This window comes from Leptosomus discolor, chromosome 20 (assembly GCF_034619465.1).
Source record: "Leptosomus discolor isolate bLepDis1 chromosome 20, bLepDis1.hap2, whole genome shotgun sequence".
Taxonomy (NCBI): Eukaryota; Metazoa; Chordata; class Aves; order Leptosomiformes; family Leptosomidae; genus Leptosomus; species Leptosomus discolor.
Window position 1 is genome coordinate 5,116,168 of NC_141410.1, and position 22,723 is coordinate 5,138,890.

At 43.0% G+C, this 22,723-nt stretch overlaps 4 protein-coding genes across 4 annotated transcripts; all 4 read right to left on the bottom strand.

The window, feature by feature from the left end:
* Positions 1 to 546: 546 nt before the first annotated feature.
* Positions 547 to 4,580, bottom strand: LOC104346996 (arylacetamide deacetylase-like 4). The gene is made up of 4 exons (XM_086476222.1): positions 4,413 to 4,580; positions 2,270 to 2,486; positions 2,012 to 2,075; positions 547 to 1,321 (listed from the first exon to the last, which is right to left on the bottom strand). Exons 1-4 carry the CDS (start codon positions 4,578 to 4,580, stop codon positions 547 to 549), a joined length of 1,224 nt encoding a protein of 407 aa, XP_086332348.1.
* A 1,542-nt stretch (positions 4,581 to 6,122) lies between these two features.
* LOC104340513 (arylacetamide deacetylase-like 4) lies at positions 6,123 to 9,389 on the bottom strand. The gene is made up of 4 exons (XM_086476344.1): positions 9,213 to 9,389; positions 8,123 to 8,339; positions 7,731 to 7,794; positions 6,123 to 6,897 (listed from the first exon to the last, which is right to left on the bottom strand). Exons 1-4 carry the CDS (start codon positions 9,387 to 9,389, stop codon positions 6,123 to 6,125), a joined length of 1,233 nt encoding a protein of 410 aa, XP_086332470.1.
* Positions 9,390 to 10,579: 1,190 nt separating this feature from the next.
* Positions 10,580 to 15,131, bottom strand: LOC104351178 (arylacetamide deacetylase-like 4). The gene is made up of 4 exons (XM_009957213.1): positions 14,955 to 15,131; positions 12,597 to 12,813; positions 12,118 to 12,181; positions 10,580 to 11,354 (listed from the first exon to the last, which is right to left on the bottom strand). The coding sequence occupies exons 1-4, from the start codon at positions 15,129 to 15,131 to the stop codon at positions 10,580 to 10,582; spliced, it is 1,233 nt and encodes a 410-aa protein (XP_009955515.1).
* Positions 15,132 to 17,445: 2,314 nt separating this feature from the next.
* Positions 17,446 to 22,486, bottom strand: LOC104351179 (arylacetamide deacetylase-like 4). The gene is made up of 4 exons (XM_009957214.2): positions 22,304 to 22,486; positions 21,861 to 22,077; positions 18,555 to 18,618; positions 17,446 to 18,220 (listed from the first exon to the last, which is right to left on the bottom strand). Exons 1-4 carry the CDS (start codon positions 22,484 to 22,486, stop codon positions 17,446 to 17,448), a joined length of 1,239 nt encoding a protein of 412 aa, XP_009955516.1.
* Between the last annotated feature and the right edge of the window lie 237 nt (positions 22,487 to 22,723).

Sequence of the window (22,723 nt, forward strand, 5' to 3'; positions counted from 1 at the left end):
GGGTGACGTGTGACCGTAGAACCAGCTGTGTTTGCTATCCCCATGGTAACTCTGGTTCCAGTAACCACATTCTAGGATGCATCATATTTACTGTTGAGCAAAACGGTGGCTCCTAACCCACTAAACTCAGCTGGGTTTTTCTCCGAAGTTTGGAGTCAGAGCACAGAGTACATCTCAAAACATTGTGACAGAAGTGACGTACTCCTCTCTACCAACACACCACGCATGCCTGCGCAACACACAGTCTCTCTTCACAGACAGACATATTTTATTTCAAACAAGTGGGTCAAACCAGGATGTCCATTCAAAAGAATGTTCTTCTTTATTGACATAGCTAAAGATAAGGGCTTGCAGCATGGTACAAGCTTGTATAAGCTCTGCATATTCCATGTTCCAACTAACAGCTGGAATGAGGTTCTGGTGAGCCTTGTTTATCCTTGTTAATGGCTGCCCTTGATTGACTACCCATCATCTGATATTAAATATCCTACAAAGATATAGTCCTAGGTTGAGGCATGAACAGACTCGTGGAATCTAAGATGTTTACTATAAGCTTTTTAAGAAGTTAACAACACTGTCCAATCCCCTTTTCCCAGATGGAAACGAGAAACCGCAATAATCATAGAGGCTTATGATTCCATGGAATCCATCCTCGAGGTGGTACCAGGTCACTCGAACACCGTTGTCCTCCAGTCTCTTCTTGTAAAGCAAGCCGTCGTCCCTCAGCACATCGTACTCGCAAGTCAAGATGAAAGACTCGGGCAGCTGGTGAACAATAGCATCTTCGGCTAACAGTGGGCACAGGTTGGGCTCACAGAATCTTTTCACTGTCTCATAAACTTCAGCTATAAAATCAGTGGGCCTAAGTGGCTTCACACCTCTGACCTTAAATTTTTCGGGGATGTTATCTGGACTCACCCACTTCCTGTACTTCAGCCTCATATCTGGAGGAATATGAGAGCCCTCCAAGACCTCCTGCACATGCAATGCATCCCCATTTAGGTACTGCAAAGCAAAGAAAGCGGCACGTTCTCGGAATAAGAGAGGGACTCCCCGATTTTGATGATAAGATGGTAAATTGAAGTCCAGGGCCTGAAGGCCTGGGTAGATCAAGACCTGAGCACGCAGCCTGGGGAGGTCTGATCTACCTGCAAGGGTCTGGCTAACAGCAGCTGCTAGATTGCCCCCAGCACTGTCCCCGCAGACGATCACGTTGGCAGGATCCACCCCGTAGTGCTCGATATTCTTCATGAAGTGTATGGTGGCATTAAGACAGTCTTCATACGCAGCAGGGTATTTGTGTTCAGGAGCTAAACGATACCTAGTGAACAAAAGAGACAAGTGTAAGAGAAGGACATGTCATTAGTGTTAATCGGGAAATGGTATCCTTTGCTGTCTTCCAGCCCTGTCATTTTGGGATGGTTTTCCTCCAGATCAGGACATTCATACCTCCTAAGCAGGCTTTCCCCAGTTAGTGATTGCAGATAAGTTGTAAATTGTGTATTCAATCACAAGGACTCAGTAAAGTAGGATTGTCTTCTGATTAAGAGTCTGACCGAGACTTTGCACATTTCTTAGTCATGCTGAAAACTCCCTGTGTGTTCTTGACAAGATAATTTAATAATTTTGTGCCTCTGCTTCCTATGTGTAAATGGGAGTAATACAGTGTGATTATTCTCTCTTTTTCTGTAAATCACAATTGTTTGGAGCATCTTATTACATGTTCAGATGTTCAGCACAAGGAAGACATTTTTAACCTAAGTTTTTGCTTGGCTTTTATAGATTTTCTCAGTGTGTGAGATATTTCCATTTGGGTCTTCTCTAAGTCTATCAGGGCGTGAACAGTTAAGAGCTGTGAAATCTCCGTTACGACTATTTGTCTCTCTGTGAACTTCACTGAATTCTATCGAAACCTCTCCACAAAAAAAGAACATCTCCAAAACCAGTGCAGCTCTGCTGTAGCACCACAGCATCAATAATCTCCAAATAGAACTGGGTAGGGTTCACTTACTGAACAGATACAACTACTGATTCACTTTCTCTGGATATGTAGCGGCATACTTTTTCATAGGTATCTGGAAAAGAAATATTTTCATTAGTGCTTTGCTATTGCCCTAATCTTTGAGACAGCTAGCGAACGTTCATCCCAAAAAGGCATGTATTTGTCTGTCCCCCAAATCACATGCTGAAACCTCCTCTTATTTTGATTTTATAAAAAGATGAGCATGTTCTTTCTACATTACCATAAATCCTCCAGCAAATATCTTACCAAGACTTCCAAAGACCCAGCCTCCTCCATGAAAGAAGATGATACCTCTCCTTCGCCCCTCAGAGGTAGCTTTAGGCTGATAAACCCGCACGGGTACTTTGTTGAACTGCAGATCCCGGATAAAGAGCTTTGGATCCACCCCTAGTTTCCGTCCCTGTCGCACGTATCGGCCGAAAGTGATTTGACTGCAAAGTCCAGTCTTCTCCAAAATTCTTCCCTGTTAAAAGAAATGAAGACTTCTTTAAAAGGCTTGAGTTAGCCAAGGTGTAAAAACTCTGCATCATACTTAACATTGAACTGTATTTGAGGGAAATTCTAAAGAAACACAGAGCTTATACAGAAAAAAAAAAGTGGTAATGTTGTAAAATATGAATACACTATAAGAAGGTGTAACTGTAACAACACAAGAAGTTAGAATAACTTCTCCCAAACACTCTCTAAATGGCTTCCTGTGTACTAAGTACTGATAGGAGAGATCACTGTAACAGCTGGTTTAGTCCTTGGGTTTTTGCTTTAACAAACCCGTGGAACACAGTGAGGAAAAGTAACTCCACAGCTGGTTTTCTTGGTAGGAACGCCCAGCTCTAAGAAAGTGAGAGATCCCAGGATAGAGTCAGAAAAGAGTATTTCTTTTAAGTTTTACCATAAAGGAGAAGTTCTGCCTTATACCAGCTGGAGTCTGAAGAATCAGTGCGAAAAATCTAGGTTTCACATACAGCAATTTGACCCCCATTGTCTGATAATAATAAAGTGCTCTGATTTGAGAAAAACAATTTTCCCAAGCTCTCACATCCTACAGGCTGTAGACAACTTACTTCCATTACTCAAGTCCGGTGTCATTTGAATATCACAGCAGAGATTTTACACAGGCCACATCCAAACTGCCTGTCTTGGAGCACACATTTTGTCAGTGTGGCCTGCACACCTTTGTGCTCATTCTTGTTTCACTTGGTAACAACAATGAAATGTTTTGTATAGAAACAGCAACGAAAGTTTTAATAGTTCTTCATTGCATAAACTAATTATGGTCTTGAATTAGACTCAGTGAATTGGCAAATCTTAAGTGATGAGTTGTGTTGTGCAAGTCAGTTACTGCTTTTTATTTGCAGAGCAGATTTCCTGTGCAAAATCAAGATGGTTCCTTTCCCAATGATCTTGCACATTAGAATATAAATCTGATGTAATAAGTGAACAAACTAGAAGCTGGGAACCAAATGAATGAATGGAATCAAACAAATAAACAGTTACAGTTCAGTTACTAAACAAGATCCCAGTGGTAAATGCCCAGTGAGAGTCTTTATCCATTTTCTCGTTGTCACCTGCTAGTGGGATTCGGGAGAGCTGGGTAGGTTGGTCAGTAAATTTCAAGAGGATGTGGATGGTGTAAGAAACAGCGCAGAGGACAACATGGTCTGTGTGATAGCAAAGGCGATGTTGTGGCTAAAGAAGTGAAGGAGAAATTTGAAGATTTAAAAAAATTAAAAGATAGAGCAAGTGACCGAGGAAGAGTTTAGGAGAGCTCTAATGCCGTTTATGCAATGCTCTACAAGGGAGTCCAGGGATTAAGTAAAGCAGCCCTAACCGGATTTTGTACCATAAATGTCAGCCGTCGCAGGAGCAGTTTGGGGCTGCAGCTTTCCTGCTGGCAAGGTGACTTCGCCGAGAGCTGAGGGCAGTTCTCAGCGAGGACACCAGCTCCGCTCTGAATTCGGCCCCCATCGTCTGACGAGCCCCCGCACGCTGCTGCTGAACGTGAAACGCGTTTTGCCCCTGACAGGAGCAGCACCCCGACTGAGGGTGCTCCCCGCGCCCCCCTCCCGCGCTGCCGAGCCGCACGCATCACACGAGGCCGCAGGGCCGTGCGGATCTCAATCCAGGCTCCTTTTTTTTTGCTGCTGCGCTCCCCAGCGCAGCCCGCGGGCCCCGGGGGTTGCCCGCGCCGCCGGGTCTCTCCCGCAACCCGCAGGCGGGCGGCGGCTGCCCACCCTCACCGCGGGGTGGGGGTCACCCGGCCCGGGCGGCTGCGGCGGGGGGCGGCCCTGCTAAACCCTGGAGCCCCCCCTCCTCCCCCCGGCTCGGGTGGAAACCTCCCCCTACCCCACCCCGAAACAAGAAGCGCGGCGGGGCCGGGGGCGCGACTCACCAGGGCCGCCGTGCCCAGGAGGACGGCCAGGACCAGGCGCAGCTTGGCGGGCTGGTTCACCCCGGGCGGGATGTCGTAGCTGGGGAGGCCGAGGAGGACCGCGGCCAGCGCCGCCGCCAGCGCCGCCAGGGGCAGGAGCAGCAGCAGCAGCGCGGGCAGCAGCGCCATGGCCCGGCGGCGGCCCCGCGGGGCTCCCCGGCCCGCGGCGGGGCCCGGCAGCGGCCGATCGCCCCCCTCCGCCCGGCGACCGCGGCCCGGGCCGGTGGCGTCACGGGCCGTTTGTGACAGTTCTGCAAAGCCGCCGCCGGGGTCATGGTGCGGGCGGGCGGCGAGCCCCGGGGGGAGGCCGCGCGGCCGGCTTGAGGCGCGGTGTCATCTCGGTTCAAGGCGGCCGTGCGTGACCTGGGCGGGCGGCATCAGGGCGCGGGGCGAAGGCGCTCGGCGCGATCGTGCCGGGCGGCCGGCGCGGCCGCGCCGAGGGGGGGCGGGACGGCGGCAGCGGGTTGCAGGGCACCTGCGCTCCCAACGGACCCGTCTCCGCATCGCCCGGAGCGTGTCGTTGGGCCTTAAATTTAGGGGTCCTTCGTCTAACGGCAGCCCGCAGGAAGGGCTGCCCTTGCACTGTGAAATCTAAATGGAAGACAGCGTTTGTTTTTCTGAAAATTCCTGATTTTCTCAAGTCTTGGGATTTTTTTTTTTTCCTTAGGATTTTCATTTCCTCAGTCTTAACTATTTTGAGTGTGCCCACTACAGTTTTTCCTTCAGCAGCAGTGTATAATGAAGCATCATGTGAAGGAATATACTGCCTTGCCCTGTAAAGAAAACTCAAAACATGGAGAAACATCACGAAAATCACAAAAAAAAAAAACCAACCTACTGGAGAACCACTCTCTGAAGGAACACGAAAACTTTTTGTTTCGCATTTTCTCTCTCTTTAAGCTAAACCTTCCAGTATACACAGATCAAGAGCCCAGTGCACTGATCCTTACTGTCTTTCTAAAACCTGACATAAGTGTTCCCTCTCAGTCAGTAACTCTTGCCCTGAGCTTCAGTGAGCTTAGTGGAGACATCCTAAAATTAAACAGGAGTTTGTAGACCCACGGTTATTTCAAAATCAGAGCAGCCCTTACCGGGCCTCCAGCAGTGTCCCCAGTTACCTCAGGCCTCGTACTGCTGCTTTTGCAGATGGGGCTGTGCCGTGCCCACTGAATGTATGTTGAATCTCATCCCCAAGACCTTGATCTCTGCCTGTTTTTCCAGAGCTTTCCTCTAACTCTCCCCTCCAGCTCACTATATACCTAACTTGAACATTTTAGCAAAATAAAGTCATGCTTTGGAGCTTATCAAATGGACATCACAAAGATCCTCACTGTAATTCACAGGAGTTATTTAATCCAAATCATTCCACAGACATTATTTGCATAGAAGTAAAACATCTGGTAATTAAACACAAGGAATCAATGAGACGCTGATTTGAAAGAAAGGGGATTGAAACACAGCATGTGGAAAATACTAAAACCATAAAGACTGAGCTGTCAGTAGTCTCATGAGGACAAAGACCAGTGTTCAGACAGTATTTGACGTTCATGATATCAAAATTGTTATTTTCCGCATCAAAGGGTATCACATTTTTGCTGACAAGTACTACCTCAGGTCTGGGAGCCTAAACAGAGACATTAGTGGTAGAAGCATAAAGAGGGAAAGTTGATTTTACAGGCCTTTTATGAATTTAACAACACTGTCCAATCCCCTTTTCCCAGATGAAAACGAGAATCTGCGATGATCAAATAAGCTTATGATTCCATGGAATCCATCCTCGAGGTGGTACCAGGTCACTCGAACACCGTTGTCCTCCAGTCTCTTCTTGTAAAGCAAGCCGTCGTCCCTCAGCACATCGTACTCGCAAGTCAAGATGAAAGTTTCGGGCAGCTGCTGAACAATAGCATCTTCGGCTAACAGTGGGCACAGGTTGGGCTCACAGAATCTTTTCATTGTCTCAAAAACTTCAGCCTTGAATCCGTGGGGCTTGTGTGGTTTGTAGCCTCTGACCTTAAATTTTTCGGGGATGTTATCTGGACTCACCCACTTCCTGTACTTCAGCCTCATATCTGGAGGGATATGAGAGCCCTCCAAGACCTCCTGCACATGCAATGCATCCCCATTTAGGTACTGCAAAGCAAAGAAAGCGGCACGTTCTCGGAATAAGAGAGGGACTCCCCGATTCTGCTGGTAGGATGGTAAATTGAAGTCCAGGGCCTGAAGGCCTGGGTAGATCAAGACCTGAGCACGCAGCCTGGGGAGGTCTGATCTACCTGCAAGGGTCTGGCTAACAGCAGCTGCTAGATTGCCCCCAGCACTGTCCCCGCAGATAATCAGACGGGCAGGATCCACCCCGTAGTGCTCGATATTCTTCATGAAGTGTATGGTGGCATTAAGACAGTCTTCATACGCAGCAGGGTATTTGTGTTCAGGAGCTAAACGATACCTAATACACAAAAAGAGACAACAAAAGTATGAGAAGGAAATGTCATAACCGTAAGCACAGCTTTCCTACAGCACCTTGCTTTTCCTGTGTTGTTTGGAGTAGTTTTCCTTCAGCAAAGAAAACCCGGTGTCATTATCTGCTAAACAGGTATTTGACCAAGTTATCACAGATCAGTGATAGCCAGTAGGAGGAAGTTGCAGGGATGTGGCATAGTTGGGATCTTCTACCGAGGACAGCACCCATCAGAACTTGAGTGATACAAGTTCATTTTACTCTTCTGATGTAGACTGCATCTGGCTTGTGGATGAAGTCATTTAATCAGTCTGCACCTCACCTTAGGATGTTTCCTCTTGATAATTATTTTATTTTTCTTTGATTATTTAAATAACTGGAAGAGAGTTGTATTTTTCTGTATTATTAGTATTAGAATACATTGGCATTTGATTCTTACTGTTAGAAAACTCCTTGAAGTTTAGAGGGTGATTACATCTAATTAAACAGATCACTGAATCACCACCTTCCAAGTTTTTTATTAGTCAGTTCTCAACACTTAAGAAAACTCTTCTGGAAAGCATTCCTTCTTTTTGTGTGGTGCCAGAATAGCTCTGTGTTGCAAGATACACTAACTTACTTTGGGGTCTGCACTCTCCCTACATTAGCAGATTGCGGGGGGGGCGTGTGTGTGTGTTTAACATAGTCCCCCTGAAATTCTGTCTGACATCTGGGATCTTGGGGAAATGGTTTACTGACTGTTCCCATAAGACACGCGACACCGTGGGGCCCAGTAAAAAGAAGCAAAAAGCGTCCCATAGGGTAGTAGTGCCATAACTCACCCAACAGACACAACCACCAGGTCATTTTCTCTGGCAATGTAACGGCAGATGTTTTCATGGGTATCTGCAGAAGGGTGGGCCGTTGTTAGCTGCCTGCTCCCTTTCCAGAGGCAACAGCCAAGGAAGGCGGAAGCCTCTTTTTCCCGCCCTGGCCGTGCCCTCCCCTCGCCCCTCTTCCCCTCAGCCCCGCCGCCTCCCCTCACGGCAGGCAGCGGTGTTCACCGACAGCACTAAGCCGGCCGAAGATGCCGGGCAAGCTCAGCCAGCTCTCGGGCCTTCTGCCAGGCCTCGGGGCAGAAGTATTTCCCCCCCGCCCCGCCTCCAGAAGGTAACAGCGGCAGGGCACAGCTGCGCTGCGGGAAGCGGCGGGGGAAGGAGCCGGCCGGCCTTACCGATGTTGCAGTACAGCCAGCCGCCGCCGTGGCAGAAGATGGCGCCCGCCCGCAGGCCGGCAGATGGCGCGCGGCGCCGGTAGACCCTCACCGGCACCCGGTCGAACCGCGCGTCCTCCAGCGAGAGCTGCGGGTCCGGCCTCAGCTTCCTCCCGGACTGCATGTAGCGGTTGAAGGCGATCTGGCTGCACACCCCCACCTTTTCCAAAATCTTCCCCTGTTCGAAGAGAGGGAGGAGAGTCCGGCTGGGCGGAGGGCGGCTTCCCCGGGGGCAGATTGCCGTGAGGGAGGCCCTGTGCCTGCCCTCCCCGGCCGCTGCGGGGCCTGAGGGGGCACCCAGGCTTCGTGTTGGCGGGGTTCAGCCTGCTCCAGAGCCGCTGTCCTCTACCCTTGGCTTTAGCGGCCACTCCGGTTTGGGCCTCACCAGAAAGCTGGCACAGGAGAAGATGGAGCCGTGGTGGTTTCCTGCGAGGCTACGCAGGGCGAGCGGGGTCGCTTTGGCAGCGTGCGCCTGAGCAGGTAGGCCCACGCGTCCGACTCACGCTCTGTCAGGCAAAAGGTCTTAGGGGAGAAGAAACAAAGGAGTTTCTATCGCAGCATCACCAAGTCCTATGGTTTCATAGCAGTCTCCCACCACTTCAGGCCTTACAGTCAGGATGTCATTCCTGCAAGGTTTCCCACGAGCCTCGGGTTTTGTGTGCTTCAGAAGCACCCGGCCTCCCATCAGTGTGACTGGAAAGCCCCCAGAATGACCTAAAAACGTCATCTGTGCTTAGCTAAAATGGAAATAAAAGTAATCTCACTTTTTATAAATAATTAATTTAAACCTAATTAGGGAAGCTCAGCTGATAAAGGTTGGACTCTTAGTGTTGGCTTCATCGCTGTGTAATAGGGAAAACCTGGCTGAAACTATCTGAGGTCTAACAGAAATGATTTTACAAAAATGGTCCTCTAAAGTCAGCCCCCCAAAAAGGAGAGCCTTCATTTAAGTCTTAATGCAGCCAGCAGGATTCTGGTATTTACACATATAACCTTACAAAAGTAACACCTAAACCACATTTCTGTCAGAAATCATGGCAGAGTAACTCACCATAGCAGATATACAGATCATAGAAGCAAAGGCAATTCGAAGCTTTCCAGGATGGTTCACTCCAGGAGGTATACTGCAATTTGAATACTCAGATCTAATTGTTTTCATAATTGCTAGTATGAATGAAGCAGTAAAAATCACCAGCAATATCACTATCAGTATATAAAACCCCACCATTTCACCTAACCAAAAGTGAGGTGTCTTAACACCTATCTTTGATTTTGTCTTTCTTCCGATAACAGTAAACCTCAGAGCAGTCCAAGTTACAACAGATCTCTCAGGTGCCGCACACTTTAAAGTCCTTGGAAATGTTGTGCAAGGTGCCAGCATGCATCACATTTGAGAAGAGGCGAAGGAGAATGTGTTTAATTTCCTGTTTATTCTTCACTTTAATTGCGAGGCTGATACAGGGCCTCATATTCTACATGGCATTCTTGGATTGCAGATTATATGAATGACTGTTCAGTGATAGCCATTAATTACTGAATGAAGTTCTAGTTTACGGTGGGTTGCTTTTTACAAGGAGAGCCAACTAATGTGGAAGTTAAATTGTCTCTTGGATCTTATCTGCAGCCACAACATATTTCCTCCTGTATTGTAGACATTCTTTGAGTAATTTGGAATATATGGTTTTAACGAGGACATTTAGAAAAGAAAACGGGAGCTAACATGAGGAGGAAAAAAAAGCTAACGCGTGCTCTACAAACATAAATGCATCAATCTTATTTTGTTGTTTGAGTATTTAAGCACAGGAACAAGCTTTTCAGCATATGCGTATGTTTGATAAACAGGAAAACACGTAGGGCATTTCCTCCATTGTAATTTATGCAAAGCTCTTAATAGAGTATCTCTGTTGGGGACAGTTGCAGTTTTGACTTTGTTTTGTCAGGTCTAAAATAACAGTTACCTGCCCATAGAAATCTCTGGAAGTCAATGACTGGGAATCTTAGATTCAGATGCTACATGTAGCATATATCACAAGCACTGCACAGTAGCATTGTAGTATCAGTATCTCTCCTTTGCCAAAACACGCTCAGCCTTCTAGGAAGAATGAAACCTTAGATCAGAATTGAATAAAATGGGTCAGACCAGATGTTGATTTAAAATTTTACTGCATCTTTAATATTTACTGAGTGAGTAGCATGTGTCTGGTCCACATAGATCATTACCATAGGCAGGCTGCACATGCATACTTCAGACAGCACTAAAAGAAACTTTTATAGCATTCCTGAAATGTCTTTTTCAGTGGTTATACTGGCATGATTGCCCATTAATAAACTGTCCTATCTAAACCTCTTATATGGGATTTAGAAGCATAGAAGACCACAAAAGGTTGTCAGTTTTTACAGAAGGAAAGCAAATTGTTTCTATAAGCTTTTTAGAAAGTTCATGATATTGTGAAGACCCCTTTTTCCGGATGAAAATGACAACCAATCACTGTTAAATGGATTTATGATTCCATGGAATCCATCCTCGAGGTGGTACCAGGTCACTCGAACACCGTTGTCCTCCAGTCTCTTCTTGTAAAGCAAGCCGTCGTCCCTCAGCACATCGTACTCGCAAGTCAAGATGAAAGTTTCGGGCAGCTGCTGAACAATAGCATCTTCGGCTAACAGTGGGCACAGGTTGGGCTCACAGAATCTTTTCATTGTCTCAAAAACTTCAGTTGTACAGTCAAGTAGCACATGTGGTTTGTAGCCTCTGACCTTGAATTTTTCAGGGATGTTATCTGGACTCACCCACTTCCTATAATTTAATTTAATATCTATAGGAATATGGGAGCCATCCAAGACCTCTTCCAAATTTGATGTGTTCCCATTTAGGTACTGTAACACATAGAAAGCGGCACGTTCTCGGAATAAGAGAGGGACTCCCCGATTCTGCTGGTAGGATGGTAAATTGAAGTCCAGGGCCTGAAGGCCTGGGTAGATCAAGACCTGAGCACGCAGCCTGGGGAGGTCTGATCTACCTGCAAGGGTCTGGCTAACAGCAGCTGCTAGATTGCCCCCAGCACTGTCCCCGCAGATAATCAGACGGGCAGGATCCACCCCGTAGTGCTCGATATTCTTCATGAAGTGTATGGTGGCATTAAGACAGTCTTCATACGCAGCAGGGTATTTGTGTTCAGGAGCTAAACGATACCTAATACACAAAAAGAGACAACAAAAGTACAAGAAGGAAATACTATTTTTAAATGTATTGCTGAATATACTGATTTCTGCAAGCAGCAATGCCCTGGTTACCTCAGGATCTTCCCTCTCTCCACAGGTCGATCATAAATAAACCGTGACTAGTTGGACTAGGTGCTGCAGATTAACTTGTTAGGATACCGTGTGTTTAGGGCGTTTCTCAGGTCTTTAACAACAGAGGAGTACTCAGCTGCCAACTACATCTAGGTTTTATTGACAGTCATTTAGCCATTTTATGCTTTAGCTTTCTGTGGGCCAGATACAAACAACAATACTTCTGGTTTATGTCTTTGTTATAGTGCAACTATATCCTTATAATCCAAATTGTTATGTCAGTATATCGATGATGATATTAGCTTGTCATTCACATAGTGCTTCTGTGAGCATCGATCAGTTTCCTTGAATAAGGCTTAAGTAGAATATATGGCTTACTATCTGTTTACTATCGATTTTGAGTTTGGAATTTGAAAATATTGATTCAAAACTTCATTTTCCAGCTAGATATCCCAAAGCATTACATGTGATGTAGTCAGACAGTGAAAACTTATCCTGAGTCAGTCTTCAGTGACTCCAGATAAGAGCAGAATGAATTCGTAAATAACTTGCTTGACAAGTACCACAGAAGCATTTCGCTGCTGCTATGATCAGGGAAGCTATAAGGTGATGTTTACATTATGGGGAACAATCTCTAAAAAACAGCATGAGGAAAGACTCACCCAACAGATACAACCACTGACTCACTTTCTCTGGCAATGGAGCGGCATAGCTTTTCATGGGTCTCTGAAAGAAAAGCATTTAGTGGGGTTTGGGTTTATTTTGGTTTCGTTTGGGGTTTTTTGCCAGAGTACTGATGTTGTCTATTGCGTAAGTCAAAGAATTGCAAGCAGAAAATGCCGTCTACTTTTCTCTGCTCCTTCCTACATAGCTCCTCAGATCTTTTGTACCACCTCATCTTCCTATTTCAGTATTTGCTTACTGTTTTTTTTTCACCTCATATCTCCTTGTCCTTGTCATTAAGAAAAATCACATAATGCCCAGCAGATGCTTTCTCCTGACAGTGAGACTTAGGAGAGTGCATCGGTGGTTAGACTCAAACTTTATAACTGCTACAGATCAAGTGACAGTCAGCTTTACCATTTATGAAGTAGATACTTCTTTAACTAAACTGTAGTGTTTTTTCTGTTAGATATCTTACCAAGACTTCCAGATACCCATCCTCCTCCATGGAAAAACATAACTCCTCTCCTTTGGCTGGCAGATGGAACCTTAGGATGATAAATCCTTACGGGCACTTTCTCAAACCACAGGTCCTTGATGAAGAGCTTCGCATCCGCTCCTAGAGTCTTTATACCTTGGATGTACCGCACAAAGCTAACCTGACTGCAGATGCCGATATTTTCCAAAATCCTTCCCTGTTCAAAGGCAAAGAGAATAGGGAGCGCACTCAAGAGATTCTGTATTTTCCAAAGTAAAGGAACTGTATCTTCATGATGTCCAAGTCGTATATTTTAGGGTGATCATAAAATATTTGAGTAGCTGTACAGGTATAGTACAACTGAACAGGTAACAGTAGCATTGTGAGAGGTCACATGAACAGTAGTGTTCACCAAAGAATATAATCCCAAAACAATGCAGCATTAACAAAGACTGGTGAAATATATCCCTTTGCTCTCTCAGCGGGTCCTTTACCTAACATTGAAAATGAGTTTGGTTGTCACTGGTTATTCTGTCCTTGCCCCTGAGAAGAGGTGAAAATGTAGCAAAATGTGATCGTTCTGGTGCTGATTTTCATGATATGGACACTTGCCCAAAGTAGAGTGGACTGCCTTGAAGATACATTTGATAATTGCTTTTTGATTCAGCTCAGAAGTCTTCACTGATGTGTGCAGTGCACTGGCAAGAAGATCCTGAGATATTTAGTATGCCTAAACTTCCGTTCATTCTGTATGCCGTAGTGATATTCATGCCAGGCACCAGAAGATGAAAAGAATACAAGTGAGAGCTGTTGGTCCAACACAATTTTGCAAAAATAATAAAAAAAGGCATGACCTGTGTTTTGAAATACATTTTTTAGTCATGCCAAACCGGTATTTCAGTCCTTACAAAGGTTTGGATCAAGCTGTTAATATTCAGTATTTTGTTATGAACATTTCTTATTAGACTGCCACATTTGTATGGCTTGTCAGTACAGTGTTATGACTCTCAATATATTTACCTATAAAAGACCTTTTCTGTAGCGACTCCAGCTCTTTATAATGATTTTGAGGCTGAAGAAACTAACACATTTTGCAACATGCTGATTTAAGTTTGTTATGGAAACTAGTCTCAGTGTCTCTGATTGTATGCAAACATGATAAAATGATTTATTCTTTTGTATTTGCTATTTTCTAAGCAGAAGTGGAACAACTACAAAGAATGGTCTCACCTTTACATACAGCTTGTCTGGTTTCTTTCATCCTGTGTTGTTTACATTGCAGTATACCATTCTGGTTTACGGCAGTAATGGGCGATAGGTAGATGATAAAGGAGACTGGCTTTTCCAGCTGCTTAAGTGAAGTAATCTTTTTCTAATTACAACTTGCATGCAGCCAAAGCATGAGAACATATGTTTAGAATTCTTTACTCTAGTCCACTATAATCCAGACTATTTCTGACAGAGAAATATTTTTTAAATTTTATTTAATTTTAAACTGTCCCTCTTGGAGGTGTTCAAGTAATTTATTAAATATATGCACAACTTCTGCTATCGCATGTATTTCTAACACTTTCTGTCTTCACAGCATCTATAAGTCTTGTCACTACATGGAAATACTCCTGATTCAGTGAGATGCTGTGTCAGCAGAGATCACCAGAAGTTGAGGTCCAGTAAGAGCTTCAACTCTTGTGAACTGGTTAGCTTCCCACTCTTTTACTGAAGAAGCTGGGCCGGCCAGAACCCCTCATTCCCACCAGATAAGCCTGCTTAGTTGCTGCAGGGGTTATAAATACGTGTTCAGGGGAGACGGAGTCCCTTCCGCTCCTCTTGGACAACGTTAGCTAATTTTGTGACTTTTGTGACAAAAACTGCTCCTTCTCAAAAACCAATTCTGAAGTGTTCAGCGTCTAATTTTATCTTCAAAAGAAATACGTAACTCCTCATCCCCAAGTCCAAGAAAAGCTTGAAAGCATGGCCCAAAGACATCTGATATATTCTGAACCTAGAATGGAAATATAAGTGATCCACCATGTATAAGTGTTCTTAATCAAATTATTGATAGGCAGCACAATTCATTGCAGAAGCACAGTCAGACTTTCAAATGCTTGTGTTAGGCAGCGTTTATGTACTGCCTAATGTTCGAGCTAGGCAGGACTGTAATAACGCAGTGTAGTGTAAAAAAATCTGGTAAAGGTTTCTTTAGCAAAACTGAGCCTTCTAAATACAACCTGCAACATGATAGCTGTGCCCTGCTCTGCTCTCTGAAAATGAATTCCACGCAGGGTTCTAGCATTGCATTAAGTTTACAGTCTACAGGTTCACCGTTCTTCCCGCAGAAATCACACCCGGTTAACTTACCACCACAGCTCTGCTTATTAAAATTACATGAATGATTCGGAGCTTTACAGGCTGATTCACTCCAGGAGGAATTTCTGAGTTGGAGAAATCAAAATTAATTGCCCCCATGACCAACAGTATAAATCCGGCAAGAAAAACTGCTAAGAATAACACCAGCAGTGTGTACGCAACTGCCATTTTCCTGAGCAGCACAGTGATCTGAAATGTCTTTGATTTGACTTTCACAGATATCTTTGTCTTGCTACTTCCTGATTCTTTGTTCGTCACAAGGTTACTCCAGTAAAAGCCTTTCTCCTCCCCTTTGCAAATACATTAGTGGGTATCTTTCCCTCTCCCACTTTCTTTCCCCCTACTCCCTTTGTTTCACAAACAGTAAGTTGGTCAAAGTCCTGAATTCGTTAAAAGATCTATGCCAGCATCATTTTGGAATTTTTGTGAGAAACCAGTCCTTAGCTGGGAGAAGAATGTTATGAATAAACTGCATTAATATTAAATTAATTAGCCATGGAAAATGGTCACAGAGCATTTGTGTGCTTTGAGTTTGTGACACTTTAGAACGCTTCTGAAGAAGAGCTTCTCTAGGGTTATGCAGAGATAGGAGCCTGCATATGATGATTGTTACTCTGAAGGGCCACATGGTTTGTCACCAATGTCTTTCTGGAAAGGTGCACCTATAAAATCATGTCATTACCTCAATCTCAGGTTTTTTAGTATTTGTTTTCTTCTAAAAGAAGAACATGGTTAAAAAACAACACAGGAGGCTGAGTTTAGATTCATGGTGAGGTTACCTCCTGTCAGGTGAGCTTCAGTAACTCAGCGTGCAACAGGTACAGCAAAAATGACTTAAGTCATCGGCAATTAAAGAGTTTCAAATCAAACTTTTATCTTGTTCATGCTGTAGAATGGGATGGTGCTAATGTAGAGATGGTGTAGTGTAAGTGGCATTTGAGGTATTAATGGTGAATCTGAGTCTGCAACTCTTCAAACAAGTAGGATGTTAGAACATTGCTGAAATTGTAGATTCCCAGGAACATGAAAGAGGTAAAAATCTAACTTCATTAAGCAACATATGTAAATTTTTAATTTTTTTTTTTAAGTTAAATTGTAAGTGATGAGGGGAAAGTACCATGTCATTTTAGTTAGAAAACTTTATGAAAAATGAAATTTCATCATTTTTTCTAGTGAGAAACTGAGTGTTTTTAATAGGGCACATGGTCATCATCAAATATTCTGAAGTAGAACAAAATATTTTGTTTAAAACCAGCAAAAGTCCAGAGTAAAAAAAAAAATCCCACCCAATGGTGTTCGTGGACCTTCAGTATGTATTATGTTTCCACAGTTATGTGGTCATATATAATAGTCTTGGGTAGTCTAGCGGTCCGGTAAATTAATTACTGTGCGCAGCACAGATTTGATCAGGTAGAATTAGCGAGATTGTGGTCTGCCTGCCAGTATTGCATTGTTCCTTTCACCGTGAGGTCTTCATTTAGGTTTATTGGTGTGTACGTGTTTAGCAACTGTAACGTGCTCTTGTAACAGAAATATTTGAAGTGCTAGTTGGTTTTGGTTTGTTTGGGGTTTTTTTTGTTGAAAGCATCACAAAATTGCCACAGCATTACAGTGATAATATAATATAATATAATAAATATAATATAATATAATGTAACGTGCTTCTCTACCTTCTTACATCTGTGATCTTCAGAACTTTTTCAGCAAACATAGCATAATAGATAGTCTTAAGAGTAAGATAATCTTGAAAGAAAAACAGAGTACAAAAGGAAAAGAAGTCTCACCTCTGCACTTCCCTAGCATGTACACAGTCATTAAAGTTTAGGGATTCCAGTTTAAGAATCAAGTTCCAAAATGAAACATCATTTCTCAGATTCCAAACAAAATCAAACCCATACTAGTTTCAGTTTAGTACTTCTGCTGCAGACAGAAGCCTTTCTTTTGACTATGCTTTTTCAAGAAAAGTGTAGCCTTTGTGCAAGCTAACTAGACATCAAAATGCAGATCTGCAGTTTCGGTATCTGAAATAAGACTTCACAGAACCTGAGTCATTGGGCTCTCCATCTGATACCCTAAACATCTCCAGTCTCTCACAAGGGCCAAAGTAGACCCTGGTTGTTGTCTTCAGCATTTCTGGGCAGTTGAAGAATCTTCAGGAAGAGATATTCTTGCTGCTTGCCTTGAATGTGTGCCAGTCACGCAAAGATGCTAGAACTGCTGGAGTTGAAGTGAAGCAGTATGTGCCAGGTGCCTTGCTTGTGCATCTCAATCGTATTGGTCTGGTTTTATAATAATGTTTTCTAGAATGGTGGTGCTTTAAATAATCTTAACATGTGTTTGAGAGTCACTGCAGAAGGAGAAATTAAAAAGTATAAAATGCAGTCAAAATCCAAAACATAGATCGAAAGCATTTACATTCTTTGCCAAGTATCAATTCGCCAAGGATAATGTAAGACTTGTATTTTCATTCTGAATAATACTTTTATAAACTGTTTATATAATTCACAGTACTATCCATTATCTTTTTTCCAGATAAAAAGGAAAAAATCCCATAGCCAAAAAAGGCTAAAATTCCATGGAAACCACTCTCAGAATGATACCAGGTTACTTGAACACCATTGTCCTCTAGTCGCTTCTTGTATAACAGTCCATCATCCCTAAGCACATCAAACTCACAGGTCACAATGTAGGCTTCAGGGAGCTGGCAAATAATGGAGTCTTCAGCTAAAAGTGGGGAGAATGTTATTGCTAAAAGTTCTTTGACTGCTTCATGGACTTCGGGTTTATACAAAGTGGATTTCTGTGGTACGTAGCCTCTAATCTTAAATTTGTCAGGAATAATGTCAGCACTTACCCATTTTTTATACTTCTGTTTCATACTCTCAGGAACATGGTAATTTTGTAGGACATCTTCCAAAATTGATGGTTCTTTATTAAGATAACGAAAACAGAAGTAGAGAACTAGTTTCCGAAACAACATGGGGACCGAAGCATTCTGCTGATAGGAAGGCAAATGAAAATCTAGCCCCTGTAGTCCTGGGTAAAGTAAGACCTGAGCACGTACTTTTGGGAGATCTCTTTTGTTCAGCAGTATTTGGCAAATAACCGTAGCAAAATTAGCTCCACAACTGTCACCACTAATGACGATGAGAGCAGGATCCACATGATACTCTTCTAAATTCCTCATAAAGTATAACGTGGCACTGAGACAGTCAAAATATTGCCCTGGGTATGGGTGTTCAGGAGCCAAACGATAACTGAAATGTCAAAGATATTGTGGTTATTGTCAAAGTAAGTATAAAAGTTTAATTTGCATTGTTCGTGATTCACTGGTATGGTAGTTATGTAGGCCTTTTTTTTCTATATTTTAAATATTATATTCGTTTTTAATTAGATTGAAAAGACAAACTCATGGTGTTACAGCTGTTTTAGAATACTTTGCCTATAAGCACATTTCTAAATTAAATGAAAGGCTAAAGCAAAAAATAGGGAGCACAATCCAAAGCAGTAAATATTTTCAGCATATTTTTCAGGAAAGCTTCAATGTGAACTGTACCACCATAAATAATTCTGTGTAAAAGTAGCACTTACCCAACAGACACAACCACTGAGTTGCATTTTTTGGCAATGTAGCGGCATATTCTTTCAAAGGCTCCTAAAGAGAAAGTTTACCAGAAATTCTGTTTTAAAAATCAATTATCCTTTTGAAATTAAAGTACAGAACATACACTCTGTGGAAGGCACTGCAACACGAGACCAATGAATAACTTCTGCTATGCAGTGCGGTCTTTACATGGTAACACATTTTCTGTTTATTGGTCAGTGGCTGCTAGAGCATAATATTGGTGTGCAAGAATGGCAATACTAGGAAAACCAAAAGTCTCGCTAGGCTGGTGTCACGTCTCAGCTGGTGGTCAACAAAAGGTCTCTAAGGAGAATCACAAATGGAGGACAAGCATGTAGTGATAAGCAGCATACAAGAAGCTGAGGCTTGGGGCACTACCTTGAGACAGAAACTGTGTCTTTGTAATTAATGCCCTTGATTAATGTTTCTCCCGTGAATTATTGGAACCACTTCTTGAACCCATTATTTTAACATTAACAGCTTTGTGCAGTGAAGAATCCCATAGCTTGCTTACAAAGGTGTAAAGAACCCCATTTCTATTTGCTCGTTTTGTACCTGGCATTTGCTACTTCCGTTTGGTGACATTTACTCTTGTACTGTAAGAGATGGTGGGCAGTCATTCCATTTAACTTCTCTTACTGCGCGTGATTTTATAGACTTTCAGTGTATCTGTCTTTATCTGTCTTTTCCAGCCTGAAGCGTCTGTCTATTCACTTATTCTCTGTACAGAAGCACTTTTCTCGCCTATGCAGCCTCTCTAGGAGTCTTTCCAGTCCTGCTGTATCCTTTTTGAGGTATGGGAACTATACTGTATTTAGGTGCACCGTGGATTTATTGCGGTAGCATAAAGACGTTTCCCATTTTGTCCTTTCCTAATAGTAACTCCTCACATTTTAGTAGCTTTTTGACTGCTGCTGTGCACTAAGTCAACATTTTCAGGTAATTTTCTGCCATAATCCCAAAATCTTTTTCCTGCAAGGGAGTAATCTGCTGAGAGTCCATTGTTTATACAGTTAGGATGCTCTGTTCATCTGTTTATTGTCCAATCCTTTGCTATCATAAAGACATTCTGCAGTTTTTCAGCCATCCGTTTACTACCTTGAAGGACTTAGTATCGTATCAGCTTTCACCATCTTTTCTGGTTTTGAGTATGTTGATTAGCACTGGTCCCAGCACAGATCTCCTTATGGGAATCTCACAGGAACCTCCCACAACCCATCTTTTTTCTGTCTTTTAATCAGCTTTTATCCAAATGAAAGACCTTCCCTTTTGAGTCATGGGTGTGTAGCCTCTTTAAGAGACTCTTTTGAAATCAAAGTAGGTTTTATCAACTCGGTCTCCTTTATTCATGTATTTGCTGACTCATTTAAAAAGCTTACACTGGTTTGTGAAGCATGACTTCCATTTGTATGGGTTTTAAGGAGCAAGTCGTATTATCTGTCCACTGACTCTGTTGTTCATTGTAGCTTCTGCTAATTTGCTAGTTGCAGATTTCCCCCAGTCCTTTTAAAAACTTGTCATTATGTTATTTGCTTTCCTGTTAGCAGGTACCAATGGGAATTCAAATGAAAGGTTGTGTACTACAGTCAGTGTATAGGTATGGGCATTATATTAAGCCATGCCATGTGATACAGCTCCCTCAGTGTGCTGATTGTGCAACAGCACTTGTGTTGTGAACAACAACTACAACTGTGCATCTTTGTTGTGTGATTTTTTTTCTTCCAGCAAAAGGAATTCACCTTTCACTTAGATCATAGAGGCTTATCTCTTAAGTCCTCACTGCTACCCAAACTAGCTCTAGAGCTAGAATCGTCACAGCTGGTGTCACCATAACCCTCCACCCAGACTAACATGCTCTGCAGTAAAACAAGGGTAGATTATTTCTGCCACAATGCAGAATGGAAGCTAAGTCACTAGAATTTACACTATTGTTTCGGCATAATGCTGAATGAGGCTAGGTGGACTCTCAAACTAATTTACAGATAACCGAAGTCTGCCTAACCTAGATCTATTGGAGACTTACCCTTTGAAATAGTGAAGGATTCAAAACCACCAAACTTCCCTGTCTGACCCCTGGAATGAAATCTAGACTTCCATGTTAGGTGCCTTGGCTTCCAGACAAAGCACACACAGGCTTGCTTGCTCAGAGAGAGATCCTCCAGTTAGGAGGCTGAGCCAGCAGCTACTGAGACAATCAAAGGGTTGTCTCCTTTTCTGAAAAAGAAATAAAGTATCCTGTGCAGTGTTACCACAAGAATCAAACTGGCCCAAATTGGTTCTGGTTTTAATGCCCATTTATTATTTATATTTGCCTTCATTTTGATTCCTTGTTTGTATGAATGGGAATATATTTACAGGGTTTTTTTTTAATGTATTCTTTAAATCCTTTATTGGACCATGTTGTATCCTTCAGACTTACTTTGATGCATGGACTGCAGGTTGAGAAACACTGACTTTTGTAGTGTTTCTGCACAAAAGTTGAGTGCTGAGCACAGAAGTATATCTTAAGTTCTGTACTTTGTGGCTTTATCCAAGCTTACAGGAAACACTTTAGTCCAGTTGAGATCCAAAACTAGAAGTTTCTCCTTGAGAAGTAGCCAAAGCATTGTTTCAAATGAAGCCAGAATGTATTCTTTTTAGCAGCAGCATTGCCATTTTCATGATACTGTAATTGTTTCAGAAACTAGATCTACGCTGAGTTCCAGATCAGCCTAAAAGGATTTGAAGTTACATTTCCAGAAAAGATGGAGCACAGAGGAGGAGGAGGGAGGAGACATGGACTCCTAGCCTTACTCCAGGACTGTTGCTATATCTTATTTTCAGCTAGTTGTTAGGTACAAAAACATCCTGTGAGCTGAACTTCCCTCAAAGTGACCTAAGCAGATGTGGTTTGTTTTAATGGTCTCTTTCTCTGCCCCAGCAAGCTGAATCTTTTTCAGAGCAGCTTCCAAAGGAGGAGGAGCGGAGTCCCTCTGCTGTTATCTGGCAGCCAAATGAGGGGTTTCTGGATCACAGTTCTGGATTTAGAAGCCTCAGATCTGCTAAGAGCTGCTTTCATCAACTTTGCCTGTAGCCCAAAGGAAGTAGAAATGTGATTAGCCTTAACTCTGTGCTAGACTGTTAATTCCACGAGGAGCTTTGCTGTTAGTACTGAGATTGCAAAGACTATTGTCATTAGGAAGGACAGGTGAGGTATTGACTGATACATGTCTGAAGGTAAAAATGTAAAGGTTTGGATTCGATTTTAAAAATAAAACTTAATGATTTCTTACTAATGCTCCCAAATGTGCCAGCGCCTCCATGAAAATATAGTATTCCTCTTCTTTTGCCAGTCGGTGGCCATTTAGGCTGATAAATCCTCAACGGTACCTCATCTACTTTGAGATCCTTGATAAGAAGTTTTGAATCTCTCCATGGTGGTATTCCCTCTAGCACAGCTCGCAATAAGCTTAAATCACTGCAGATCCCTAGCTTCTCCAAAATCTTTCCCTGTTGAAAAGAAAGAATTTGGAAGAAGAGAGGTAGTGTAGGCTGGCTTCTGAATAGACGGCATTATTAGATGTACATGCAGTTCAATAGGTACAGTATATATGTAGTTATTTTTTTAAATTTTCATGTGAAACAGTTTTCCAATGTAAAGTGGCTGCAGTTTGACAGATACACTGAAAATTCTAAAATAAAAGTGAAATCTGCAGTTTTAAGAAGGTTGACTTACCAAGATCATGGTTGTAATCAACAACGAATGGAAAAAGCGAAGCTTTAGAGGTTGGTCAATTCCAGGTGGCAGTTCTGAATTGAAAAAATCATAAAATAACGCCCCCAAACACACTGCTGGTATTATAACAGGAGAAATGAAAACCATCGCTGTTATTGCTAAAGCTGTGTAAACCGATGCCATGTCACTTCAACAGAAGTGAGCGCTATAAAACCTATGCTGTCTTAAGCCTTGTTTTCAAGTGTTTCTGAGACGTCTTCACAGGTGATTAAGCACTCAGTTCATAAGCAGAAATAAAAAATTTATTTATGTTGCAATACCCTAATTTGCTCCACCCTTCTTTTGCTAATGATATTGGCAACGCCTGCCTATACTAAAAAAAGGGGGAGGGAGAATTTTTTACCCTTTGCAACAGGTGGA